The sequence below is a fragment of the Cygnus olor genome, chromosome 3 (assembly GCF_009769625.2).
Source record: "Cygnus olor isolate bCygOlo1 chromosome 3, bCygOlo1.pri.v2, whole genome shotgun sequence".
Classification (NCBI taxonomy): domain Eukaryota; kingdom Metazoa; phylum Chordata; class Aves; order Anseriformes; family Anatidae; genus Cygnus; species Cygnus olor.
The window spans coordinates 47,611,556-47,634,472 of NC_049171.1; the positions used below are offsets into that span (position 1 = coordinate 47,611,556).

Genomic DNA, 22,917 nt, shown 5'->3' on the forward strand with positions numbered 1-22,917 from the left:
GATAGGGGGCGTGGAAGGAATAGGGGTCTGACTGCTGACAAAAATCATGTCTACCATACCCATGTGAACACTGTAGTCAGCTGAATCTGTACCGTGAGGCAGACCACGAGAATAGTTATCGGTTACAGACTGATTTTGTTCCATGCTTCTACTCAGATTAGTTACTTCATGAGAGGTTTGGTCCAAGTACATCAAGCTTGAAGTACAGTCCTGAGACAGCAACATGGCTACTTCACACAGAAGCTTATATGGATGAACTGGACAGATTATTAATATATATTACTATATATATGAACAAAGGTGAACAGAAGTGAGGAAATGGGAAAAAAAAAGACAACACAACTTTCATACGGACAATCACATGAAAGTGTCTCACCATTTCAGTGTTTAGCTGAAAACACCTAGAAAACAAAAGCTCCAAGGACATACAAATTGAAAGTGCTGCTGTACTCCTCATGTCCCAAGAATGAGGAATGTCCTGCAACAGTCACAACTAAATTTGCAACATGTTTTTCATGTAGAAACACCTGAAGAGGCAGTATTTCTGGTCTGTGTATTAACAGTTAGTAACAAAGTATGAAGGAAGCAGAGACTTTTCTAAAATGAGGTGATTTTTTTTAAAACGATGCATCCTTTAAGAGCTTTGTAAGAAAAAACAGTTGCTACAAACCACTTCATGTTCAAGTGTCGTTTACCAGTTAAGTATGACTGAAGGCAGTACAATGATTAGAGATATTTTATTTTTTATTAACAACATTGATCACCGTTTTTCCACGTGCATGTCCTTCTTCCAATTTCAGAAAGGCCTTGGGAACTTCAGAAAAAGGGAAGACTTGATCGATAACTGGTTGAATCTGCAGAATAAAGTGTCACTCCGTTAGGAATAAAATAACATACCTGTAGCACATTCACACTTCAAAACTGTATAAAGAAAGGGGAAGGTTTCTCAATAGTATCTAAGGCAGAAGTTGCTTGATGTAGTCAGTAGCTTTTAACTTGTTTTCCATGTCCCCCTCTCTGCCAAGGTTTTGAAACATCTTTAGTAGCACAGCTCAGAGCCCTACCCTGGGACTCTAAAGTCACCATGCAAGGCTTTAAACTCATATTTCTGTAATGGTTTTCTTGTTAAACCCAAGAATTTTCAAAGGGTCAGATGTTTTAAAGATACCTGTGAAGCAAGTGCCCATCTGCATCAGTACGTGCCTTGGTATCTTCAAAAGACCTGGCCACAAATTAAGTACAAAAAAAAAGTACACTAATGTTTATTGCTGAATCGTTCAGATACACTTGAAAACTCAGCCACTGTGTACTCCAGATCCATAGATCATTAAGCCCAGCTTGCATCAACTGCTATTTTGGCATTAATTTTGTAGAGTAGCTTTCTGGATTGTTTTAGAGCAATCTCTAATAATGAAGGTGAAACTACCATATTCGCTGTGCCCATCGTTGACTAAGGAGCCAGAAAACCCTACCAGCATTTTCTTTAGATACCACAGTACGCCCGCAGAGGGAGAAGAAATCCCAGCTGCTGCTGAAAAATATTTGTCACTGCCAGTCCAAGAGAAGAGACTGTCATCACGTTCTGAGTCATCCTTCCAGAGGCCAACGTACGATCTGTATACGGACCTGCCTCCCGTACATCCTCCCGCAGCCCCTACCCAGAGCTGGGTCTCTTACCTCGGACCCCCCAATATCAGCCCAGCGCATGCTCTTGCTTTGATCCACTGATCCTAATCCTCTTACCAGAGGAACACATTAATGCTAGATGGGTGCGCAGCTAGCTCCTCTGAGCATCCAGCAGTCCCCGGGCTGCACAACAAATGCAATCTAGTAGTTGTCTATGCTCACATAGTGCCGCCTCTCTGTTCCGTTTTCCTTGAAGTCCACTTACTGCACTAGAACAGCTGCTATTTTTGGTATTCCACAACAACAATCAAACTGTGATACTGCAATGTCTCCTAATTTGATTTCTAGGATTTTCCTTTTTATTCCATCAACACATGCGTAGCAGTAATGTCCAACTTCACGTGACAGAACAGTAGGAAGGAGTGAATCCCGTCAAAGAAAAAGTCAGAATTAGCACCTGATTCCTGAAGGATGCAACTGTGCAAATCTATTCACCACGTGCCTCAAATCTGCCATGCTGCAGGGCACAAGGCTGGGAAGTTTCTTCCCCTTGTTCAGCCACACAGCCAGCCCGCTAGCAAAATGCGCAGGAACAAGCAGCAGAGGAGCCAGAAAGATGCTGTTTAATGCTTGCTGTTGCTCAACTGGAGAATAAATGGGGGGGGGGCTGACTAAGTTCAAGACAAAATCCCGTTTAGGGAGCGTACAGCACAGAGTGTGTCATCTCAGGCCTCAGCAAAGTCAGGGACAGGGCCCCCTGGCAGCAAAAACACTTGGATGAGATAATGTCTTTGGGTAAGCTGAGCATCTGAGTGAACGGCAGCTGCCGCCGCCGTGACAATCAGCAGGAGGCACGTGCTGCTCAGCAGGGACTGTTCGGAAGAAGACCGACCCTTCGCTTCATAACCTTGTGGAGCCGTGCCCGAGTGCAGTGCCTGTACAAGCAGTTATTGTCAATGGCAGCTAACAAAGCCGTGCTTCACTTCAGAAAAAGAATCCAGGACCTCAGCCTGCTGGGGCACGGACACAGACGGCCCTTGCAGGGGGAGAGGCTTGGTTTCGGACACGTTCAGGAACTGAGAAAAAAGACACGACCATCCAGCTTCAGTGCTCTGCTACCTGCAGTCATTTACTGTGGGCTACAGCTTATAACCCAGAGAGCACTCTGTGTGCTAGGCAGAGTTCAGAGCACCACCTCTGAAAAGTGGTGACACAGGGATTCAGAGGCACCCCGAATTCAGCCCAGCCCTTCAAAACACCGTGTGCACTGCAGCCACCAAACCCTGACAGCCCATCTGCTACGTTGATGTAACCCCTAGTGCCATTTAACCGCTGGCTGTAGGCAATGCTATAGAGAGACATGAATACTGAATTGATGATCCTGACAATCTAGAGCATTAAACATTTTATCTGGCTGGCTGCTCAGTCCCATTGTTTGAATAACCCTGAAAGGGCTGACCGTGTTGCAGCACAGTGATTCACTCAGCCTTTACCATAATCCCCTGACTAAGATAAAATTTCTTCCTGTGAGCAGACAAACAAGTAGGGAAGCGTCTGCTGTTTGTTGAATGTGCGATAAAAAATGGAGATTAACTGGATAATAAAAACACTGCCTATTTACAGCTACACATCAGTTCCTTGCCAGAGGACACCTATTTGGTCCGGGAAAAGGGATTAAACTAAAGTCTGGGAGAGAAAGGATTACACACACACGCATTGAAATGTTTATCTGAAAACAGACTGGGACTGAAAGGTATTTTCTTCCTCTTCGTTCTCTCTGATGTAGAACATACTATAGGAATAAATCTTAGGTCTCTTGAAACAAACTCACGTGCTTCGAAAAACAGAGTAATTGCTGATGCTGATTAAGGCTATCCTACGTAGACAACCGATGTGGTATCATACCCAATCCCCCTGTGAACACAGCAGGCTGCGAGCAGACCTTGCAGGAGCTGACTGGTCAGCAGAAACGCTCCACCTAATGGCAAAGGCAAGCCCACCCTTGGAGGTCTCCATTTCTGTGCCAGCAAGGCCCCATTTGGAATTAATTAGGAGGGGAAAAGCAAGAAAGCACGAAGGGAATGACGAAGGCTTTGACCCTCGTTATTAACAAGTTGCTCGTCAGTTTGGAGCTGCTTCCTGCCGCTGGAGGGAGACCTAGAGCCTTGAACTTCTCAGAAGAGGGAAAAACCAACCCCCAGAGACCCACACAGCAAGGTTAGCTCAGAAACAAAAAGAAGTCCTCTGACTCCAAGGGCAATGACGGAGCATTGGCTCTTCCCCAGGTTTGTGAAGGGCAGCCTTGCTCAGCAGTGTGCCTCCCTCCAGCTGCTGTCCCCCAGCACACGAGCTGTGCCTTGGCATGGCTCCGGTCATGGCCCGGGCGATGCGCTCCACTGGACCTCAACATCCTCCAGGGCGTCCTTTAATGGAAAAGGCCAGCCTGGCGTTTTGACTTAACTGAGCAGGAAGGTAAAGAAATTACCTTGCCCAAACGTGGTGCATGAGCCAAGGCATGAATGCAAAGGATGATAACCTGCTTTGGCCTTCAGGGAGTCTCCCTTCAACGTCAATGAGAGACCTGAATCATCACAAAGAGCAGCCCCTGTCCTGTAACTAAACATTTAGTTACCTGTGCAATACTTCATTGCCATCTCATGGAAAAAAATGCTGAGTTCTGTTTCTGACAGAAACTGCTGTTCCTGGACTTTCTTCCCTTAGCTGAGCACGTCCTTCCCTAGCGTACTTGCAGTCCATGCTCTCTGGGTGTCAGCCCTACGCCTTTCTTTAGCCTTCCCTCCCACTGAAATGGTACACAGCGTGTATGCTGAGCTCCATACTGCTTGCCTTCATTAGGTTTTAGGGTCAACACTCACTGATGACAAAGATCAAAGGAGGTTCCTATCTTCTGGAACAGCTGACTCTGGTCACAAGTTTTAGGAGCAGTTTTACATGGAGCCAGCGCTGGGTTTGACTACATTGCACTTCAGAGAATACCCACCTGCATCCATGAGCACATTAAGGACACTGGGCATATTTACACAAATGCTTAACAGAAGCAAAAACGAGCCAACACAGTTGTCACAGGCACCCATAAGGAGAATGGTGGTGAGGTGGTGCAGAGACAAAAGTGGAAGGCAGGTGCCCTGGGGTCTACTCCCACAGTCGTCTTACCAACAACTGTATTACCAAACTTTGTTAGTTTTTCAAGCCAAGGTTCTTTAATATCAAACATTCAACAGTAGCCCAGAGTAACTCTGAGTACCAACTACAAGTATTAAAATACCAGAAGATGAATCCTAGTTAAGCAGGCTATGGTTCAGAGTGTAGAAGAGGTTTAAAAACCTCTAGTTCCTTACCTGGCCCTGGCAACAGCTTCTACACAACACAATAAAGAGCAGTAAGAACCTGGAACAAGCCCAGGAGGGCCGTGCTTGCCGGCTTAGTCCAAGTTTAAATCAGCAGAAGCGAGGAAGACAATTCTAGGTCTAGTTACTACTGAGCTGTGCTGAAAAACCATTAACTAAAGGAAAAATTAACTCTCTTCTGGAATCCCCAAGCACACACGTTCACAGTAGGTGTCCTGCTAATTATGCTGCTAATTAAACTGATCTGGGGCAACACCACCATATGAATGAGACAGTACAGATTTTAGTGCAGTTGTATGAAATATAGAAAGGCATTTTATGTATTTTACAGATTTTATAAAAATATTCCCTTATGACCTGCATCTCCTTAGCCTCAGCAAATTAAACTCACAACAGACATGAGCTGTCTTCTCGACCCTGTATTTCACTCTTTTGCTGGGCATAGCTCCCTTCTATGCTAGGAGATGAGAGCCCAGAACACCGGTACTCACTTTCTACAAAATATACAATTACATCAGGCTCAGACAGCACATTTGATTAAATACCAGGTATCAGCTGAATTTTTTCCAGACCTCCTCATGGTTTATGTGAGCTCACATACTCAAATACTATTTCTCCAGTTTGCAAGATTTCCATTAGTCTTCCTCACAGACGTTTTGTGACATAATCACACTCCACCTTCAAAAAGAGTATGAGCAAGCCACATCATTTGTAGGCAGAGAAGCAGATGCGGTTTAATAAAAATCACCGGTTTTTGTTGGCCATAATTAAATGCAGATAGAGGCAGGACTGAACAGAGTCTTTGGCAACCTCTCCTTGGTTATCAACTCTGGGCTCTAGCCAACAACCCACCCTGGCAAGCAAAGGCACTGCAACAAGAAAACACAAAATTAAAGAAAACGCTACAAGCTTTGCGATTCAGCATGGAGAAGGATGCTCATTGGAATGAGCGTGTACAGCACTGCACTGGAAGAGGCACAGCAGGGCCAAAGAACAGCGAGCATCCTGTCCTTCAATCCACAAAAGCAGGCTGCTAAGTCACACAACTAGCCTCTGTAGCAAAAAGTATACACAGTATCACACCCATGTTACACAAGTTACAAGCAATTCCTTTCCTTATGTGTGCCTGTGCTGTAACATTTATTTGGAAAGGCAACAATACAGAGGGTGATCCTCTCTTGATCTGAGACTTTACTTCTTCCTTTAGCCTTCCTTCTTTGAAATCAGACTAACCCACACTCAGCCATCGTCCAGCAAGAACTTAACAACCTACTTTCCCCTTACTACACTCATAAGTCTCTTGAGCCTGCCTTCCTCCATCAAGCTTTACAAAGGGCAAAGTAAGCGCTCAATTATAAGTTACAGGTTTTCTACCAATTTCTGTAGTTAGATGAGGTTGATATATCTTCTCCAGGGACTAAACGGCACAACTTCAGAAAGGAGCAAGAAGTTAAGCAGCAAAAATCGAGACTGTCAATGTCAAACCCACAACACTAATCACAAACGCATCAAACTAATCCCTAACAAGCCTTTCAGTGACAACGGTGCCAGCAGAGACCAGTGACAATGCTTCAGCGAATGGTATGCCAGCAAATCTACGTCCTGAACCAAAGACTCTATTGATTTCAGCTGTCTTGAGCTGAGAACCTCGCAATTTGTAAGGAATGCTCTGCCATGGGAAGAGAGCCCCAGCTCTTGACATTCATTTCATCAATTGATTTGGTGGACCCCATGTTAAGCCAATCCTTACTGGCTTGTAATTAACTGGCTGAGTTTAACCCACAGAAGAGACATCTCAATGGATATAAAAGTAGCCAGTATCTCTAAAATTGACAAGAAAATATTTGATTTTCTGCGTGCCCACTGCCGTTGCAACAGCTTCCTGGTCCATCAGTCTCACAACAGTCTCTTGGCAAGATGTTATGTGGCAAGGCAGAGAAAACAGCTCATAAGCTGAAAATGGTTTTACCATCCCCAGAACTGAGCTGATGTGCAGGTAAATTGCAGAAAAGAAAATGATGTTCCTTCTTTGCCCTACCAGCTCATCGAGTTCTTTCCTCCTCCTCCCCATTAAAAAAGGCTGCTCAAAGAACTCTTCCTCATAGCTGACATTTTGCAAATCTCTCACTCCTTATTGCAAAAATCACCTGTGTGAAACCCAAGTACCTTCAAACAGAATACCCCCTTTGTGCCTGTTCTTCAGCTTTTGTGCCTATTCTGAAGGACAGGGATTCCTTTTGCTTTCACAAAGGAAGATGATGGAACACATCAGAACTAAAAATCTGCGTTGGTGCAAGAGGACTAAAGAAAGAGAACGTGACAGATATCTGCAGCTGCTTCAGGGGTATGCTCTTCAAAGCCTCACGTACCATAACATCATCTCTCTACACCATCAGCTCTTTGCAATTTCCTTCATTCAAATCCTCCCTCATGATTTATGCTGTCCTGAAAAACGCCTCTCTTTCAGAAGCTCTCCTATTCAGACATCACACAATCCCAAAATTAAGATGTTTGTAACAGAAGAAAGGAAAATTCACTGAAATTTCAGCATAACCCAATCTGCAATACTCAAGTCTGTACTCACTCAAAACTAGGTCCAACTACAGGAGCTCACTTTGCTGGCTTTCCCAAGTCTTCTTGCTACATTCTAACAGTTTATTTTTTTTTTTTTTTCCCTAAAATCCTCATTTATTTTCCTCCAATTCAAACTCAAACATTTATTCATCACTTAGTTACAGGAAATTATGGTATGCTCCTTCCAACATCTCTCACCTCCCCTTTTTCCAAATACCTGCTGTTCTGGAGGGATGATCTGTCCATTTAAGAAAACTCTTGTCTCTTGACAGTAAAACTCAGTCTTGCTAGCATGTGTGTAAATGGAACACATCTGGGAGATACGAGACTGTTGACAACACAGGTGTTCACAATATTTTACAAAATTGAGGAAAGTACTGGTAGAGCAATGACTATGCAGATAAACAGCCTGACATTATGACCGGTTCTAGCAGACCCAGAATAATAATTAAAAAAAACCACAAGCAAACATCTTTATCCTCATGATCATCTTACAACAAAAAGTACATCAGGACATTCATGTATGTATGACGTACATTTTAAAAGGCATTACAATTCACCTGTCCAGATTATTAGGCAGACGAACACTGATTAAGCCCTATCTCTATTGCATAAACAGGTGTTTTCCAAGAGGCTTTCATGGGCATATTCTGCATTTCTGTTTTGCATACAAGGTAGGAGCTGAACACAAAACAAGTTGTGACTGGCTAAGAATCAGGACAAATGGTAAGAACGAAGACAAGGACATTTCTGTTTCTTAGTCAATTATAATTTAGTGTGTGTTTGGATGAGATCATAGGATGAGAAGCATCTTCCAGGGCTTCTTTCTAGGCTATGGAATAAGGCCTTAGGCACTGCTCAGAGCGCAATGGAGAATTGTGTAAAACTAAACAGAATCAACTTCACCACAGCTTATTTGCTGCTACAGCCTCTGTTTATGAGTAGGCAACTTTTTATGAAACACAGACTCTCTGGCGGTACCAGCAGCACCCCAGTCACAACAGAGGGATAGGAGTGGCTGAATTCAGGATTTTCACTCTGACCAGCAGTGCTGAGAGGGAGATAGAAGCAAACAGGTCATAAAAGTACGACAGAAATATATTTACTGTTGTATGAAATTTGGGAACATAATGCATAGAGAAAAGGGAGATCAAAACTCAAAGCGTCTTCAAGAGTGCTAGATTTTTCTAACTATGCACAGCCCTTGAGCACAAGCTGGCCTGGCAGTTCACATACTGGAATTCCTAGCTGTCAGGGCAGACTCCGCTTCCTCCTCTACTTAGGCACCACATAAAAAGATTACCAGCAATTGCCCATATTCTCTGCTCTAGAGATTTTGCCAACATGGAATCCTCCAGAAGAGAACGCTGCCAGGACCGACAGCACCACACGTTCCAAGGAACAGGTGATAAAGTGCTCACTCACACACACAGTTTGTACAAAGCTCATAAACCTGAAAAGATCAGAAAAGCAGTAATCTGTCTGCCACTTCATGCCTCTCCCCCAAGTCCACTACTCTGAGATGCCCCCAAACCTTACCAACACTCGCAAGGTTTCAGGTGCTGAATCACCACAAACATTACACTCCGAAGCACTGGGATAATTCAACACCACTTTGCCAACGCAGATCGGCTATGACCTGAAATAACCTGAATATTCTCATTCTGCACACATTAAGCGCAAGGCTCCTGATCATCCAGCCTAGGGAACTTTGCATATGCAGATATACGCACAGTCATGCTCAGCCTGACCAAAAGAACCAAATGAGGCCTCTAAGAGCGTTTAATTTTCAACAGTTCATGCTAAATGACTCCCATTGGCACTAAACCCAATCACTGGACATTCTTTCCTTGTAACTTCCTGTGTTTTTAAAAAGGATAAGATGGAGAAGGAGAAGGCAGAACACCCTTAGGGATTATAAATACCTAAATTCATTGCTGAAGGCAGAAATTAGAAACTGGAACAAATCAATTGTTAACTAGTTTTCTTCACTGTGACTCATAACGTTTTATTCCTCAACTGTGAATTACACCATTTTTGAGTCAAAGCAGTACCTCTTTCAGCACAAAACCACAAATAACTGACATACCTTTCCCGAATCAACTAGTTCTGCTATTTCATCCAAACTCGGGCCACTTGGCATAAAAAATGCCCACCGATAATGGACTCCTTTAAGGAGATGCTGCAAGAAAAATCACAAATACATTTTAAAAATCATGAGAAGAAACAGAAGTGGGAACTAGAAGTAAGGACAGCAGCACTACAGAAACAACTTAAGGAAAAAAAAAAACCACACACAAATTATTTGCTAGTGTCTGAAAAAACCATGTTACCTAAGCATATGGATTAAATGTACAGACAGAGATGTTGTATTACCACAATAGGATCAGGGTGAATTTTGTGTCCAATTGCACAAGTCAGCTAGTTGAGAAAAACAACGACCTTGTCTCCACAGCTAGAAATAGCATTATTTCTTATGTAACAGAGAAGCGGTGCTCTATGTTTATGCACATTCAGAAAGTGGTTGAAATAAACCCTCCAATACCACCTCAGTGCCAGTGATTAAATGTTCCTCCATCACATCTGCCAAAGCCATCACCATCTGATGACAGATGGCAGCTCACGTGAAAAGCATTTTAGGAAGATCACACGAGCACAAGTCAAGAGCACTTCCTCTGAGAAAGTTGTTACAGGTGTAAGAGTCTTCATCTACCAAAGAGAGTTGATTTTAATAAATGGCCTACAATGCTCCTCGTCATGGAAACATGCAAAATGATAAATTACATTGTATGATTTCTTTCCAGGCTTTTCATTTTATTTTTGAGCTTTCCTTTGAAAGTATTGGTTCTGGACCCAGAATCTCATTCAAACCATTCCATCACAGGAAAACCATGGCAACAGCTTGAAAAGCATTCATTTGGAGAGCAAGTACACATGTTGAGAGAAGAAAGGGAAAAGTTCTAAAAAGCCTCGCTGAACTGGCCACTGGGAGAATGTTTTAAACTAGAAAAATCAATATCACCATCCAGACACATGAACATGAAAGAGATGAAAGACTTTTTAGCCACCCTCAACCACTTTTATTACTGGCTGGTGCTGGAATAGGATGAAGAGAATCAGTCATGGAACAATGTTTGAGAGAAACCCTGACCAGCCTAAAGCAAGGAGCAAAATCCCTCCCTCACTTCAATGAGGCAGGGATTTGTTCTGTTTACTATAAAACACTAGCTGTCAGCGGGACTCACTAGGAGGCCATATGGAAAAGGCTACAATGAAAAGCACAACAAGGAATCAGAACTTCAAAGCACCCCAAACTACCACATATACCAATCAGTACCATCCCAAATATTTATTTTTTTTGGTGCAAGAAAGAAGGAAAGAATAAAAATGCACCTGTAGTTTAAAGATATATGAGGAAAATAAGGTAGATGCCTCCAGATGAACCACCTCACTAGCATCCAAGCCACAAAGGAAGCCATGAGGACACAACGTAACATTCAAGTACATAGGAGTTTGTCAAATACCTTTACAGTTTTGGAACCAATCGTGACTCCTGTTTGCAACATGCCATCAGCTACTCCAAGTTTGTCCATGTTGATCAAGAAAGGTGTCACTAAGGTAACATATGTTGCTCCTGACCATTTCTTCAGGAGATCGAGAGCCCACTTCTCAGTAGATCCACCGACATTATCTAGGATGAAATCGAATCTGTAGACACGTAAAGAACAGGCTTAAAATCATGATATGGGGAAAATAATCATGATTAAAATAAGGCATATCAGAAATTAGATGTTACATTTCTACTTGCCATTGCAATACATTAAAACAATCTGCCTGCAAGACAGTAGCAAGAAAGTCTCAAGACTTCAACTAAATGCCAGTTTTACTGTAGAAAGGGAGTTAAAATTGCAGGTTATTGCCTGTTCACTGCACAGCAGATATAGGCTATTTAGATAATTAAACTGCCCTTAAACTCCAAAAAGCAGACTTTTAGATGCACAGATGCACTCCTTCTAAAGCCCTCTAGAGCTTTTTCTCCCTTCATCCCTCCCACTGAGACCACTGGAACAGGCTTGAGGTCTGGTCCTGCCATTCAGTGATAGGCTGTGTGCATCTAAACACTCGTCTGGACTCCTGCCCTGACCGGGAACATCTCCTGTTCATGCTGCCGTCACATGGAAGTCAGTTGCGGTGGCCAAAGTTACATAAAAAAATTAATCAACTGACATTTCATCTCCACTAACAGCTCTCTTCTCTGCATCTACCTATTTGAAGTGGAACCTAACAATGCAAACCTAACAAACCTTCTCTTAACAGAACGGGTATACGCAGCCTCTGGCAACAAGCCAGAGTTTCAGCATTCATTCTCATCTATCCCAGCACGCGAACCTGTAAAGGCTGAATATGGCGACTGGGAGCTATGCACCTATTCTGTTAGGTGCACAGCTCATTCTCATCCGTAAATGCCCAGCCGTCTCCAGGTTGGACTAGAAACGCATTGTGTGTACACATATATCTCGTTTAACTAACCCACAAACATGAGGAAAAATCCTTTATGCAAATAAATAGAAAAGTTCTTATCTCTGGAAAGACAGTTTTCCTGCCTGTCTTCCAGGGGTGTGATTTCATGTTATTGTTCAGTCAACCTGACAGCTGTCAACAAAACAGCTATTAAACCAGGGAAAACTAATGCCCCAGAAAAAAAGCAGCTTGCCACGGAGCCTGAAGAGTCAGTACAACTGAAAGGTTGTAGGCCCATCCCCGACAGTACACGTGACCGATGGGCTTGGCTGTACTGTAAAACTGCACCCTGATAAAGTGCTGTTCATAGCTCCTAAAAGCGGTTGCTCGCTAGATCGGGTGTTTAGCATTTAAGATGTTGACTAGCACAATTTAGCACTGCTTGCAAACTGCTAAGTTCATTTTTGCATGTTCTGCCCAAACGGACAGCGCCAATATCCCCACGATTGATCTCAGGCCTGCCAACAATCACACTGTAGATAAAGGGCACAGGCCTTCTCAGCACAGTTATTACTGAGATTCTTTCACAGATTGAACAACTTCTATATCTCCTCCCAAATTAATTCCATCTAGCTAAAAACAGCAACGTAAGTACCATTTTCGAATAAAAGCCACAGCAGACTACGTTTAAACAGATGGAAAGATTACGAAAGCAAAAAAAAAAGCTTCAGTTCTAGAGAAACCCCCCAGCTACTTTAAACTTAACTGTTGTGACAAGATAAATGCGATTATTCATCAGAAGCAGCTGTACTCAACGTTACAAGGGAGAAATTTACTCCCAGTTATGTAGCGCAGTGGCTAGAGGACTTCAGGCAAGTCACTTAACTGCTTTATGACACAGTTCTTCCCTGTGCAAGATCAATTTTGCTATTTACTAACATCACACAGGATTCCTGAGACTTGTTTTAATTTATTCAAGCGTTTTAAGTGCTCCAAGATCCTAGAATGGAAACTGACAGAACTGTTCAAATCACAGTCTTTGAAGAGAAGCATGCGAAAGTGTGAGCTTGCCTCCACAATCCCAATTAACTGGCTTAACCTTACAATGAAATCTGTGCCTGCAATAGCCACTTGGCAAATTACATTTGAAAAGGGCTGGGATAAATTTGCTTTAGAAAGTAAGGCTTTAGAAACGGAGAAAAAAAACAGAACAGAAAAGAGGGAGTCCTGATAGACTGGAGCCAAGAAATCAAAAGGCAGAAAGACTAACCGCCAGTTCCTTCATCTCAGTATTAAGCAATGCAAACACGTACAAGGGCAATGTTTTAAGTTGCTCTTCCAAATTTCCAGACTTGTAATCAATCACATCATCTGCTCCAAGCTTTTTCATCAGTGCGCTAGCATCGTGAGAACAAACCGCTGTCACGTGAGCACCCCAGGCCTTCACTAGCTAAAAACAAGAAGCAAAAAAAGAGTGAAAAGTATAGAATTTAGTGAAACAATGAAACAACTTACAAAGACAAAACCTCATTATATTTGTACAGTAAGTGAGTAGTTTTAATAGGGAGTGGGGGAGCTGTTCCAACACGGGGTGACTTCTCACGTGGTTAGAATTTATTGATAGTTAAGGCACTTTTAAGGAGTGAGGAGCTGGTGTGGGCGAGGAGGGTGGGGTTTTTTATTTCACTTGAAAATACTAGGTCTCGGAATAAGTAAGACTTCAAATAAAATACTCAGTTTGCATTTTGAATCTGATAACTCAAACAATAACTCTTAGTATACAGTTATATAGCTAACAGTCCATAAAACTGTCAGCAGATCAACCACTGTAGGGATTAAAACATTTCATCTTTGTACCTGCTCATTAAGTATTCCATACCTCTATCTCACTGTAAATAAATAAAATTTTAATAGTAAGAAATAGTCATCTCTGATTTACTACAGGGAGGATGTCAGGTTATCTCCTACTCCCAAAGTTAAAGCAGAGTAAGGACTTTTGCTAGGTATTTATCTCTTCTGTAATTCTCATTTTCGTTCACAGTAATCATTTTTTTTTTATTTACTCTGGATTAATTACATAGTTTAACCAGCATTAATCAGGTACAAATCACAAGTAGTCAGTGGTTGGTTGGCCTTTTCTACTGCCACTTGCTTCATCATGGATGAGGCAAATAGCATACCGCTAAAAATTCTCTTATGAGCCTCTTCAAACCATTTTGCTTATGGTCCAGTAACACAGAACACAGTGATGCAATCACACAACCCACACTTTTTCCATATTCTCAAGAGGAAGATGTTTGCACGTGATGACACCACTCAGAATCAAAATCCCCCAGTTCAATGAGAGCATGAAAAGAGGATGTCCCACAGTTAATGGATCATTACAAGACTATGTTGGCTTTCCAAAGTTCAGGACTACTGGAATGAAGGCAGGCAAAAAGGCAGGAGGGCAAAGAGTGAGGGAACATTAATCTAAGCCATTATGTACACTGCACATAAAAGCCTCATGCCCCTTACATCGTCTGACCACCCACAACAGCTACACATACTAAGATATTACGGAAAATCACAACTGCAATCATCTACATTCTCCATCGTTTTTCTCCTCATACATCAAGTTCCTTTCATATTTATGGAGCAGAGCTGACTGAAAGATAATGAAAACAGGCTACATAGTTCAAGTTTCACAAATCAAGAGATTTGCTTTTCCTGAACTGTGAAGTGCAATCTTTCACTGCCTACACTCACAATGCCTTTCTTTGAAACTCCCTGCTTCCTATTTTAAACTAATACAATATAACAAAGGGAAAGGAATAAATTTCAAGATATTTCACTTTTGGAGATCTGATGGATCAGTCGGTAGCTTGGTATTTCGTTTTTCCTTCCCTCAATTCCCTTCTGTTAAATTTTGTTTGTACTGAATAGTTTGAAGATGCACGCTGTGCGCGCTGTGCTCTATTACCTGTACAGCAAACGTACCGACTCCTCCTGAAGCTCCTAATATCAACACTCTGTAAGAGAAAATTAAAATTTATTACATAGTTCAAATATTTGGCATAGTAACTACATATTCTAATGCTTCCTATTCATCTCCAAGATTACTCTAAGGAAAAGATTATATTTTTCATTCAAAAAGATGGTATTTTTCATTCAGTATTATTTAACAGTGAACTCTTCAGACACCTAGTAGTGTGACTTAATGTCTCTGGTCTTGTTTCCTGTGCCATCAGCATTACCTCAGCACAGCCAAAGAGACCTGCTCATATATGCTTTCCACGCAATTCAGGCAGTGGAGCTGTCAGCAGTAACATTTATCACCATAAAATCCTGTCCCCATCCACACTTTCCCAAAAATAATTCCTTAGTTTAGAACAAAGTCAGTAAGAATGTTTCCATTCGCCAGACTCCGTTGACATATTTCCTAAATAAGAAAAAAAAAAAAGATTTGCTAACATTTTACATAAATTGATGTTATCTAACAGAAAAACTGGTTTAGTATCCTATTATTTAGAGGGACTGGGGACTTCAGAATACATGGAACATAATTTTCCAGTATCACTGAATCTTTATCTAGAAGAAAGACGAAATATAGTGAAGAAGCCCCATAAACAAGTTCTATTAAATTGTCTGTCTTTTTCTTCAGATAAAGGCAGTAGAATTTTTCTAGTTCAGTACACCTCAACACGACACTGTAAAATGCCTATTTGTTTTAATAGGTGCACAAGCAAGAAAATAAAGCATTTATTACCAAGGTATTGTCCAGTGAGAGTTCCTTTTAACCGAACATACTATCCAAAATTTCATAAATAAGAATGTAACTTTAGGGGTGTGAGAAACTTACTGTTAGCAGCCTAATCGCTGCTCAAAAATTTCATTAATATTTTAATTTATAAACTAAACTTCAGAAAGAGAATTAGTAAGGAAGCCTTGCAGATGACACTATAGTGCTTCAACTTTGGACCCATTTGCTAATTCCAGAAACATCCAAGATGGAGTCTTGGCATAGGACTGCGAAGCGTCATGTTGCTCAGAACTTCAGTTTGCCAGAAAAATTTCAGTACCTTCAAAAGCTGGTGATGTTCCTGTTTTAAATCTCACTGTGCTGGATGTTGAGGGAAATTGCTTTTACAGTCAAAATTGCGCTATACAATCCAGAGTTTCAGTTTACAAAAATTCTTTGAAGTAACCTAAGAGACTTGGCTTTGGTAACAATACCCACTCTAAAAGGGATACTCTTTTGTAACTCATCAGATTCTGTTCCCTATTTCACTGATCCAAACTGCAAAATTCAGATTACGAATTTGAAACCACAATGCCTGCCACTTTAAAATCTGCCAAAATGTACTTATGCTCAGAAGCACACTTCTAACAACAGATGTCTGAAGCAACATTTATGTTCAGATTATCCTTGAAAAGACCCAGGGATGCTACAAAGGACAGTCACAGTTAACTTCTTACAAACAAAACAAACAAAACTTGTTAAGCTGTGTTTCCAAAGCTCTAATTTCAAAACATACATTCTGCTCAAGGATTTACATAGCAAGAATAGTTACAGTTGTGGGGAGCTGCTTGGCTACAACTTCGATAGACACGCTTGAGATTCCTGAGGTAGAAATCTGGTCCAGATTTGTTTTCTTCCTACATTACATGGGCTATTTCCTACCAAAATTTCTAATTATTAAAACTCCCTCAAACATAGTGACTTTAAAAAAGCTCTTTACTTCTGAGACAAACTGTGCCTACACCCCACAGAGCAATCTAGCACCCTCCAGGCCAAGTGGCAAGTGACTGCCACCCACACTGCTCACAGGTCACCTGCAGGAGACTGTCAGCACGCTCCACAGCACTTGCCCTGGGCTGCGCGTGCGCTGCTGTGGCTGTCACACATCTGCATGCAGGGATTTTTTCAGTTCAAAAGCCCTTGTAAAAACAGGAGATCGTGTGCCACAGCTCAACAGCTGAGTGTTTTTACAGTGCTGGGGACAAGGCGTTCTGTGTGGCATAACTTAAGGACGTGTAGAAGTGTTTGAAGGTGCAGGAGCTGTTACAATGTAAAATCAAGTTCCATTCGGTTAGGCCAACAAAATCTCCCTAACAGTTAATCTTGTATTAAGAAGCATTTACCCTATCAAGAAATATTACAACCTACACTCACTTTGTACTTCTCAACAGATAAAATGATGAAATAACAAAAAGCCTTTGGAAAAAAACACATTTTCTTGGAGTATTATATTATTCATTTTTTCACTGTAAAAATATAAACTAGGAGTGTAACTTTAATAGTTTAGAGAAGCAGAATCCTAATGCATCTCTTCCCATCATACTCGCATGTATGAAATGTTGACTCTGTATTTTAGATAAAGACTCTTGTTTCATATCAACATAAAGTTTTCCAGGACTTCTCAAATTGTCAGGTTTGTTTTTATCATGCTTTCTGCATGCAAGATTTAGCAGCCATTGCTGACAAGCGTATCTCCTTTCTACTGAAACGGGGCCCTCACACACACGAGAAGCTCTCCAGGCCGTTATCCACAGAGAACTTCAAAACAACAGAGTCATTCTGAACATTTTGGGTAACAAGCACATTCACTTTTACCTTGTGCAAGAATATTTACATATATCACAGCGGTTTAAGATAAAAGTTATAGAGAAATGACTAGAGCTGCAGTGAAGCAGGAGACACAACGAACAACGTGAGCACACTTCAGGTAATTTGTAAAAACTTGTAAGAGTTTGTGAAAGCATGTGCAGATGCAGAAGGTAATCCTGACAGACCAAAATACAATCAGTGTTGAACTGATAACCAGTATTTCTAGCTAGCCCACCCTTCCACCTTAAAGAGGCAAAGAAAACAATACACACCAATAGAAAAACTTGCTGGTTTTAAGATGTCTTAACACTGCAATAAAGTATCAGTGAAGGAGCTTTCATCAAGGAATACGGATGCTCTTTCAATATAAGACACACTCTTGTGTGCATAAACACCCTTCTACATAGCTATTTACATACACCTACAGGAGACAAAAAGACCAACATAAAATTACTTATGTAGGTAACTTCTTACTAATATGTTCAATTATTTCGAGAAATTAAGAAACATGATGTAAATTCTTGCCTTATAAGATTACTGCCTTGCAAGATTAATTACTATAAAGTTCATGAAATACATTTCTGCATAGCTGCTTTACTGCATTATATGTATTTCCCTACAAGAAACTTCTCAGGGAAAAAAAAACATCATGTAAGTCATTCTCTGCTGCTTTTACAACTCAAAAATTCTAGATGAGAAACACCATAATTTTTAAGTACATAAAAATGTTTTTGCTGACAGAATGTTTAAATACTGGGAACATAAAAGTAAATGTTAAGGGTAAAGACGTGATGTAAATGAAGTTTGCATTTCACTTTGAATAATCAAAATGCTTATCTGAAGATTGGAAAGATACTTTAAACAAGGTTAGCCTACCAATGTTAACTCTATTTACACATGAAAGATAAAATAATCTAAATACTTAAGAAATAAAAAGGGAGATGGTACATTCAGAGTTTTATCACTAGCTCAAGTTAATTTCAGTGATGTCTCTGAAATTGTTTCAAATTTTGCCATTTATTTTCTCAAAACATTGCTTATCTGTAGACCAAACGATCATTTTATATTTTCACGATGAAATTTACTGTGATATATGAACATCCCCTCCCTCCATTACTTTCTAAAGAGGTGGGTGAACAATTTCAGTAAGTCTAGTATCCTTGTGTTGCATTACAATAGTAACACCCAAGATAAAAGGTCAGATAACTAGACTCCTACTGCCCAATTACTCTTTTATGACTTAAACTTTTGATGCAGCATGGCTGTTTTAATGATTATTTTTCAGTTTCAGTACTTTTACTTTTGCCCTTCTTTCCGTTCAGAACATTTTGCTATCTATTTACACAAACATCTGAAGGCCAAAATAGCAGCAAACTTCCCTTATCAGGAGAAAAATGGTACCTGCTCCAATTTTTCAATGCATTTTTCTTCCGCTCCTTCATCTGCCATTGTCAGATTAACAGGCTGATAAACAAAGCCAATTTCTTCTACTCGGCTGCTAGTCCTGCCTGTTTTCCCCCCCTCTTATACCTTCCTGACCTCATTTAAAGTTCTGTCCCACAGGTCAAATGAGACCCAGTCACCTGTTCTTTTCTAAAAATCTGAAAAAACAGTCTGCCCCAAACGGTTCCTGCGTGTAGGAACTGAGCAACTGAGTGAACCGCACTGTGACTGAGAAGGCCTTTTGTGAGTTGTCAAGATAACTGAGAGAGAATTATTTTGGGATAGCTGTCCTAGCAAGCAGAAAGGCAAAGTCCTGGTACATTCCTAAAGACACCATCCTTAAATTCTCTGTATAGTCATAAACAGTTCATATACATTAGGCTACTTGTACAAAGTCACTACACAGGGGGAGCGAGGCTGCACCAATGACTAGTAAAACTTCACTTAGGCTCCACATCTGAATCTCCCTCTACAGTAGCCCCTTCCTTAGCATTTGCACAGAGTGACCCTAGCATCTTCAGGCCATCTGATCTTTGTGGATGTCACGGTATAACAGTCTTCATCACTGTCAGACACGTCTTACGAGCTGCTAATCAGCATAAAAACGAAACATTAAGTTTTAGCACCGAAACCAGTTACTTACCTCTTCCCACTACAATTACTTTGGTTCAGTCCTCCAACTTTGTTAATGGCAGACCACGCTGTAAGACCTACATATGGTAAGGAGGCAGCTTCTGTGTGACTGAGACATTTTGGCTTAAAAGACACCTGAAATAAAATCAACCTTATCTAAGTCACCCAGTAGATCCTATGTGACACTGAAATATTTAAACAAGCTTTACTGAATTGCAGACCATGTATTCCACGTTTTCAACTATCTTGAAGATTCAAAACTAGCAGGAATCAAGATCAATCCAAGCATTAAGAAACAGTTATTTATGCACCAAAGGGAAAAAAAGAAAAGAACACCAGTGTTCACAGTTCGGGCTTTTTGTCTGTTAGCCACATTTTTGCAGGTTTACCTCATTTGCACTAGCTACCACGAACTCTGAGAGAGTGCCTTGTTTCCACGGAGGAATTGCTGCCCATACCTAAAAACAAACAGAAAAAGAACAATCAACTTTTGTGACTTAGCAAAAGATTATACCTATATCGAAAAGTTTTATTTATTACAGAAATCTTTTTTTTTTCTCCAACTTGCAGAATGTCTTCACTGTTGCTTATCAGATGCCAGTTTAGCTTACTCTTTAAACAAAAAACATCAAAAGAGCAAGTCAAGAAAGGAATGCTGAGTTATATAAGTAAACTATACTGTGTATAAAATACACTTTTTCAAAAAAAAAAAAACACACGCGAACTACTTCCATGGCAGGAAAGCTTGGGGGGGGAGGGGTGGGGAATGCAGAATTTGCTACAATAAAACTGGTGAAAGGTGAACAACTGGTAGAGGTGAAAGCAAGTAATACCAGTATTTGTGTGGGAACTAAGGAAGTGGTTCTTCAGAGTTCCTATCTTTACTAATTAAATTAATCAAGAAAAAAAAAAGAAAAAAAAAAGAGACTCCTTCCTCTTAGAATTCCAACTTCAGTAAAAAAAAATAATTGAAGCCACACCTTGAGTGCACTTAGAAATATTTAAATTCCTCTCTTTTTTCCACTGAAACCGACCAAAAATTAAAAATCCGAAGGGAAATTAGCTTGCAGAAGCAAGTCAGGGAAAGGTGATGTTTTTGAGAGAAAGAATTTAGGAAGAAAACATTCTAAAAATTTATTGCAAGACAATCCTCATTCAGAGTGCAACAACATAAGAAAATAATTTTCATAAGAGGGAAATGAAAGCTAAACAGCTCATGGTATATTTTAACTATATGCTTGTAGTAAACATTTGATTAGTGGCATCACCTCATCTCCAGGTTTGAAATAAGACACACTTAGTCCACATTCCATGACAACACCAGAGACATCTCGACCAAGCGTTAGTGGAAATTCAGTTTCCGTGCTTTTGATTTTCAGGGGATCCCGCTTCATATTTAATGCAGTTGCACCATAACCACCTAAAAAACAAGAAATTAATTCAGTAACTGGACAATTCAGTTTAGAAGGCATTGCCTGTACATAATATGCCTCATTTTCAGTACGCTCTTTTAAGATTTAAGCATGTACAAAATATTCAGTATTTTTACAGATTTTACTAATAAAGAGCAAACCCCAATTATGGCCTATTTGCCCTCCCCCCATGAAGAGCACACAGTACATGCTAGAACACAAATCACCATATAACAATTTAATAAACTGTTGTCATGATTTAATCACTGTAAACAAAATGGCTTTTTGTTATAAAAATACTTAATATGCAGTAACAGTCAGAAATTCTAAAAATTCTGCTGGACATGCTCCATTTTCCAACAATATCATGTAGCTAGGAATCCAAAAGAACTCCAAACTTTCAATTCACCTTTTCAAGTAGAGTACTGTAAACAAAGCAACATAAACACCACTGTAAAATTTAAGGAACATATACTAAGATGAGTAATCTTAACTTCTATTGAGTATGCAATAGCTAAATGCTGTGGTGTCCAGAAACTACACATCCAGTAACTCCTCTCAGCCTTAAACAAATAAAAATGAAAAAAATCTGCATTTGGGCATGTATGTCCTTTCAAGTTATTTGGAAAAGTCTGCCTACGTGACCTATTGTGCTAGAAAGTGTTTTAATACTGAAATGAAAAGAAACGGGTTCAAAAGCTGACACCTGCGAAGCAGTATGAAAATGTAGTTTCTTCCAAATAATTTAAATTGAACTCAAAATACCAGTTGCATCCCCGTAGCTCACGTGGGTCACAACTGGAATCCTCAGATAGCAAATGTCACATAAAGAAAACTACAATTATATAGCAGGATGTCTTAAAATTCATTTATTAAAGACCCAAAACACACATTACAGCTCTATCAAGGGGCTTCCTGCAGGCATCTCTGCACGTGCTGCCGAGTCTAATTTAATAAGCACGCTTCTCAGCATGAAGCACAAGGTCTTCTGCACTGCAACCTTCCTGTAATTTGAAGCCTGAAACTAAGGAAAAATCTGGTGAAACGTGTCAAGTACAAATTCACCCACAACTACGGGCTTCCTGGGTAAGTTCACGGTGGGTACTCAGATGCCAACTGAGGATGATGGGAAGAGGCAACGCGGTTTGGGTTAGCTCACCCACACTGAGGTGCTTTTGACCTTCAGCCTCGCTGATCCCAAAGAGAGGGGAAACTGGGAGCCTCCCAGAGGAGGCCCTGTGCCTCCATGGAGAGGCCACCACCTGCTAACGCCCCGGTGGCGGGGGAGAAGGCCAGGAAACCAGTCGCACCGTGGCGATGCCACTGGGAAGCAGAGGGAGCTGCCTGGGGAGCTTCATTTCGGCGACACACGAGGGCATTTTACCTCACGGCCCTGCCGAAGCTGCACCGCAGCAGCGCGGGCAGGGCCCCCCGGGCCCCGTCCCCGTCACTTACTTCTCATGCTAAGGTCTATGGGGTTCAGGCTGGCGGCGTGCACTTGAACAACGACTTCGTTGGGGAACTGGATGGCGGGGAAGGCCATCTCCCTGGTGAAGCGCAGCACCTCGTTGCGGCCGTAGCGGTCGATGACCCAGGAGGGCATGGCGGACCGCGACCGCGGAGAGCCGCCGAAGCCGCGCACCGGCGCCCGCCCGCCCGTTCCCCGCAGTGCCCCCCGCGCCAGCATGGCCGGGAGCCGCCCCATCCTCCCCAGGGTCCCGGTCCCGGTCCCGGTCCCTGTCCCCGACCCTGTCCCGGTCCCCGCCCGGGAGCCGGCCCCGCCGCCCCCCTCCCTCGCCCCGGCAGCGCC

General features: G+C 41.5%; 1 protein-coding gene across 1 annotated transcript; it reads right to left on the reverse strand.

Annotated features, from left to right (window-relative positions):
• Positions 1-721: 721 nt before the first annotated feature.
• RTN4IP1 (reticulon 4 interacting protein 1) lies at positions 722-22,869 on the reverse strand. The gene is made up of 9 exons (XM_040551315.1): positions 22,563-22,869; positions 20,964-21,115; positions 20,085-20,153; positions 19,706-19,830; positions 14,992-15,040; positions 13,343-13,479; positions 11,093-11,276; positions 9,658-9,750; positions 722-854 (listed from the first exon to the last, which is right to left on the reverse strand). Exons 1-9 carry the CDS (start codon positions 22,810-22,812, stop codon positions 738-740), a joined length of 1,176 nt encoding a protein of 391 aa, XP_040407249.1. The 5' UTR covers positions 22,813-22,869; the 3' UTR covers positions 722-737.
• Between the last annotated feature and the right edge of the window lie 48 nt (positions 22,870-22,917).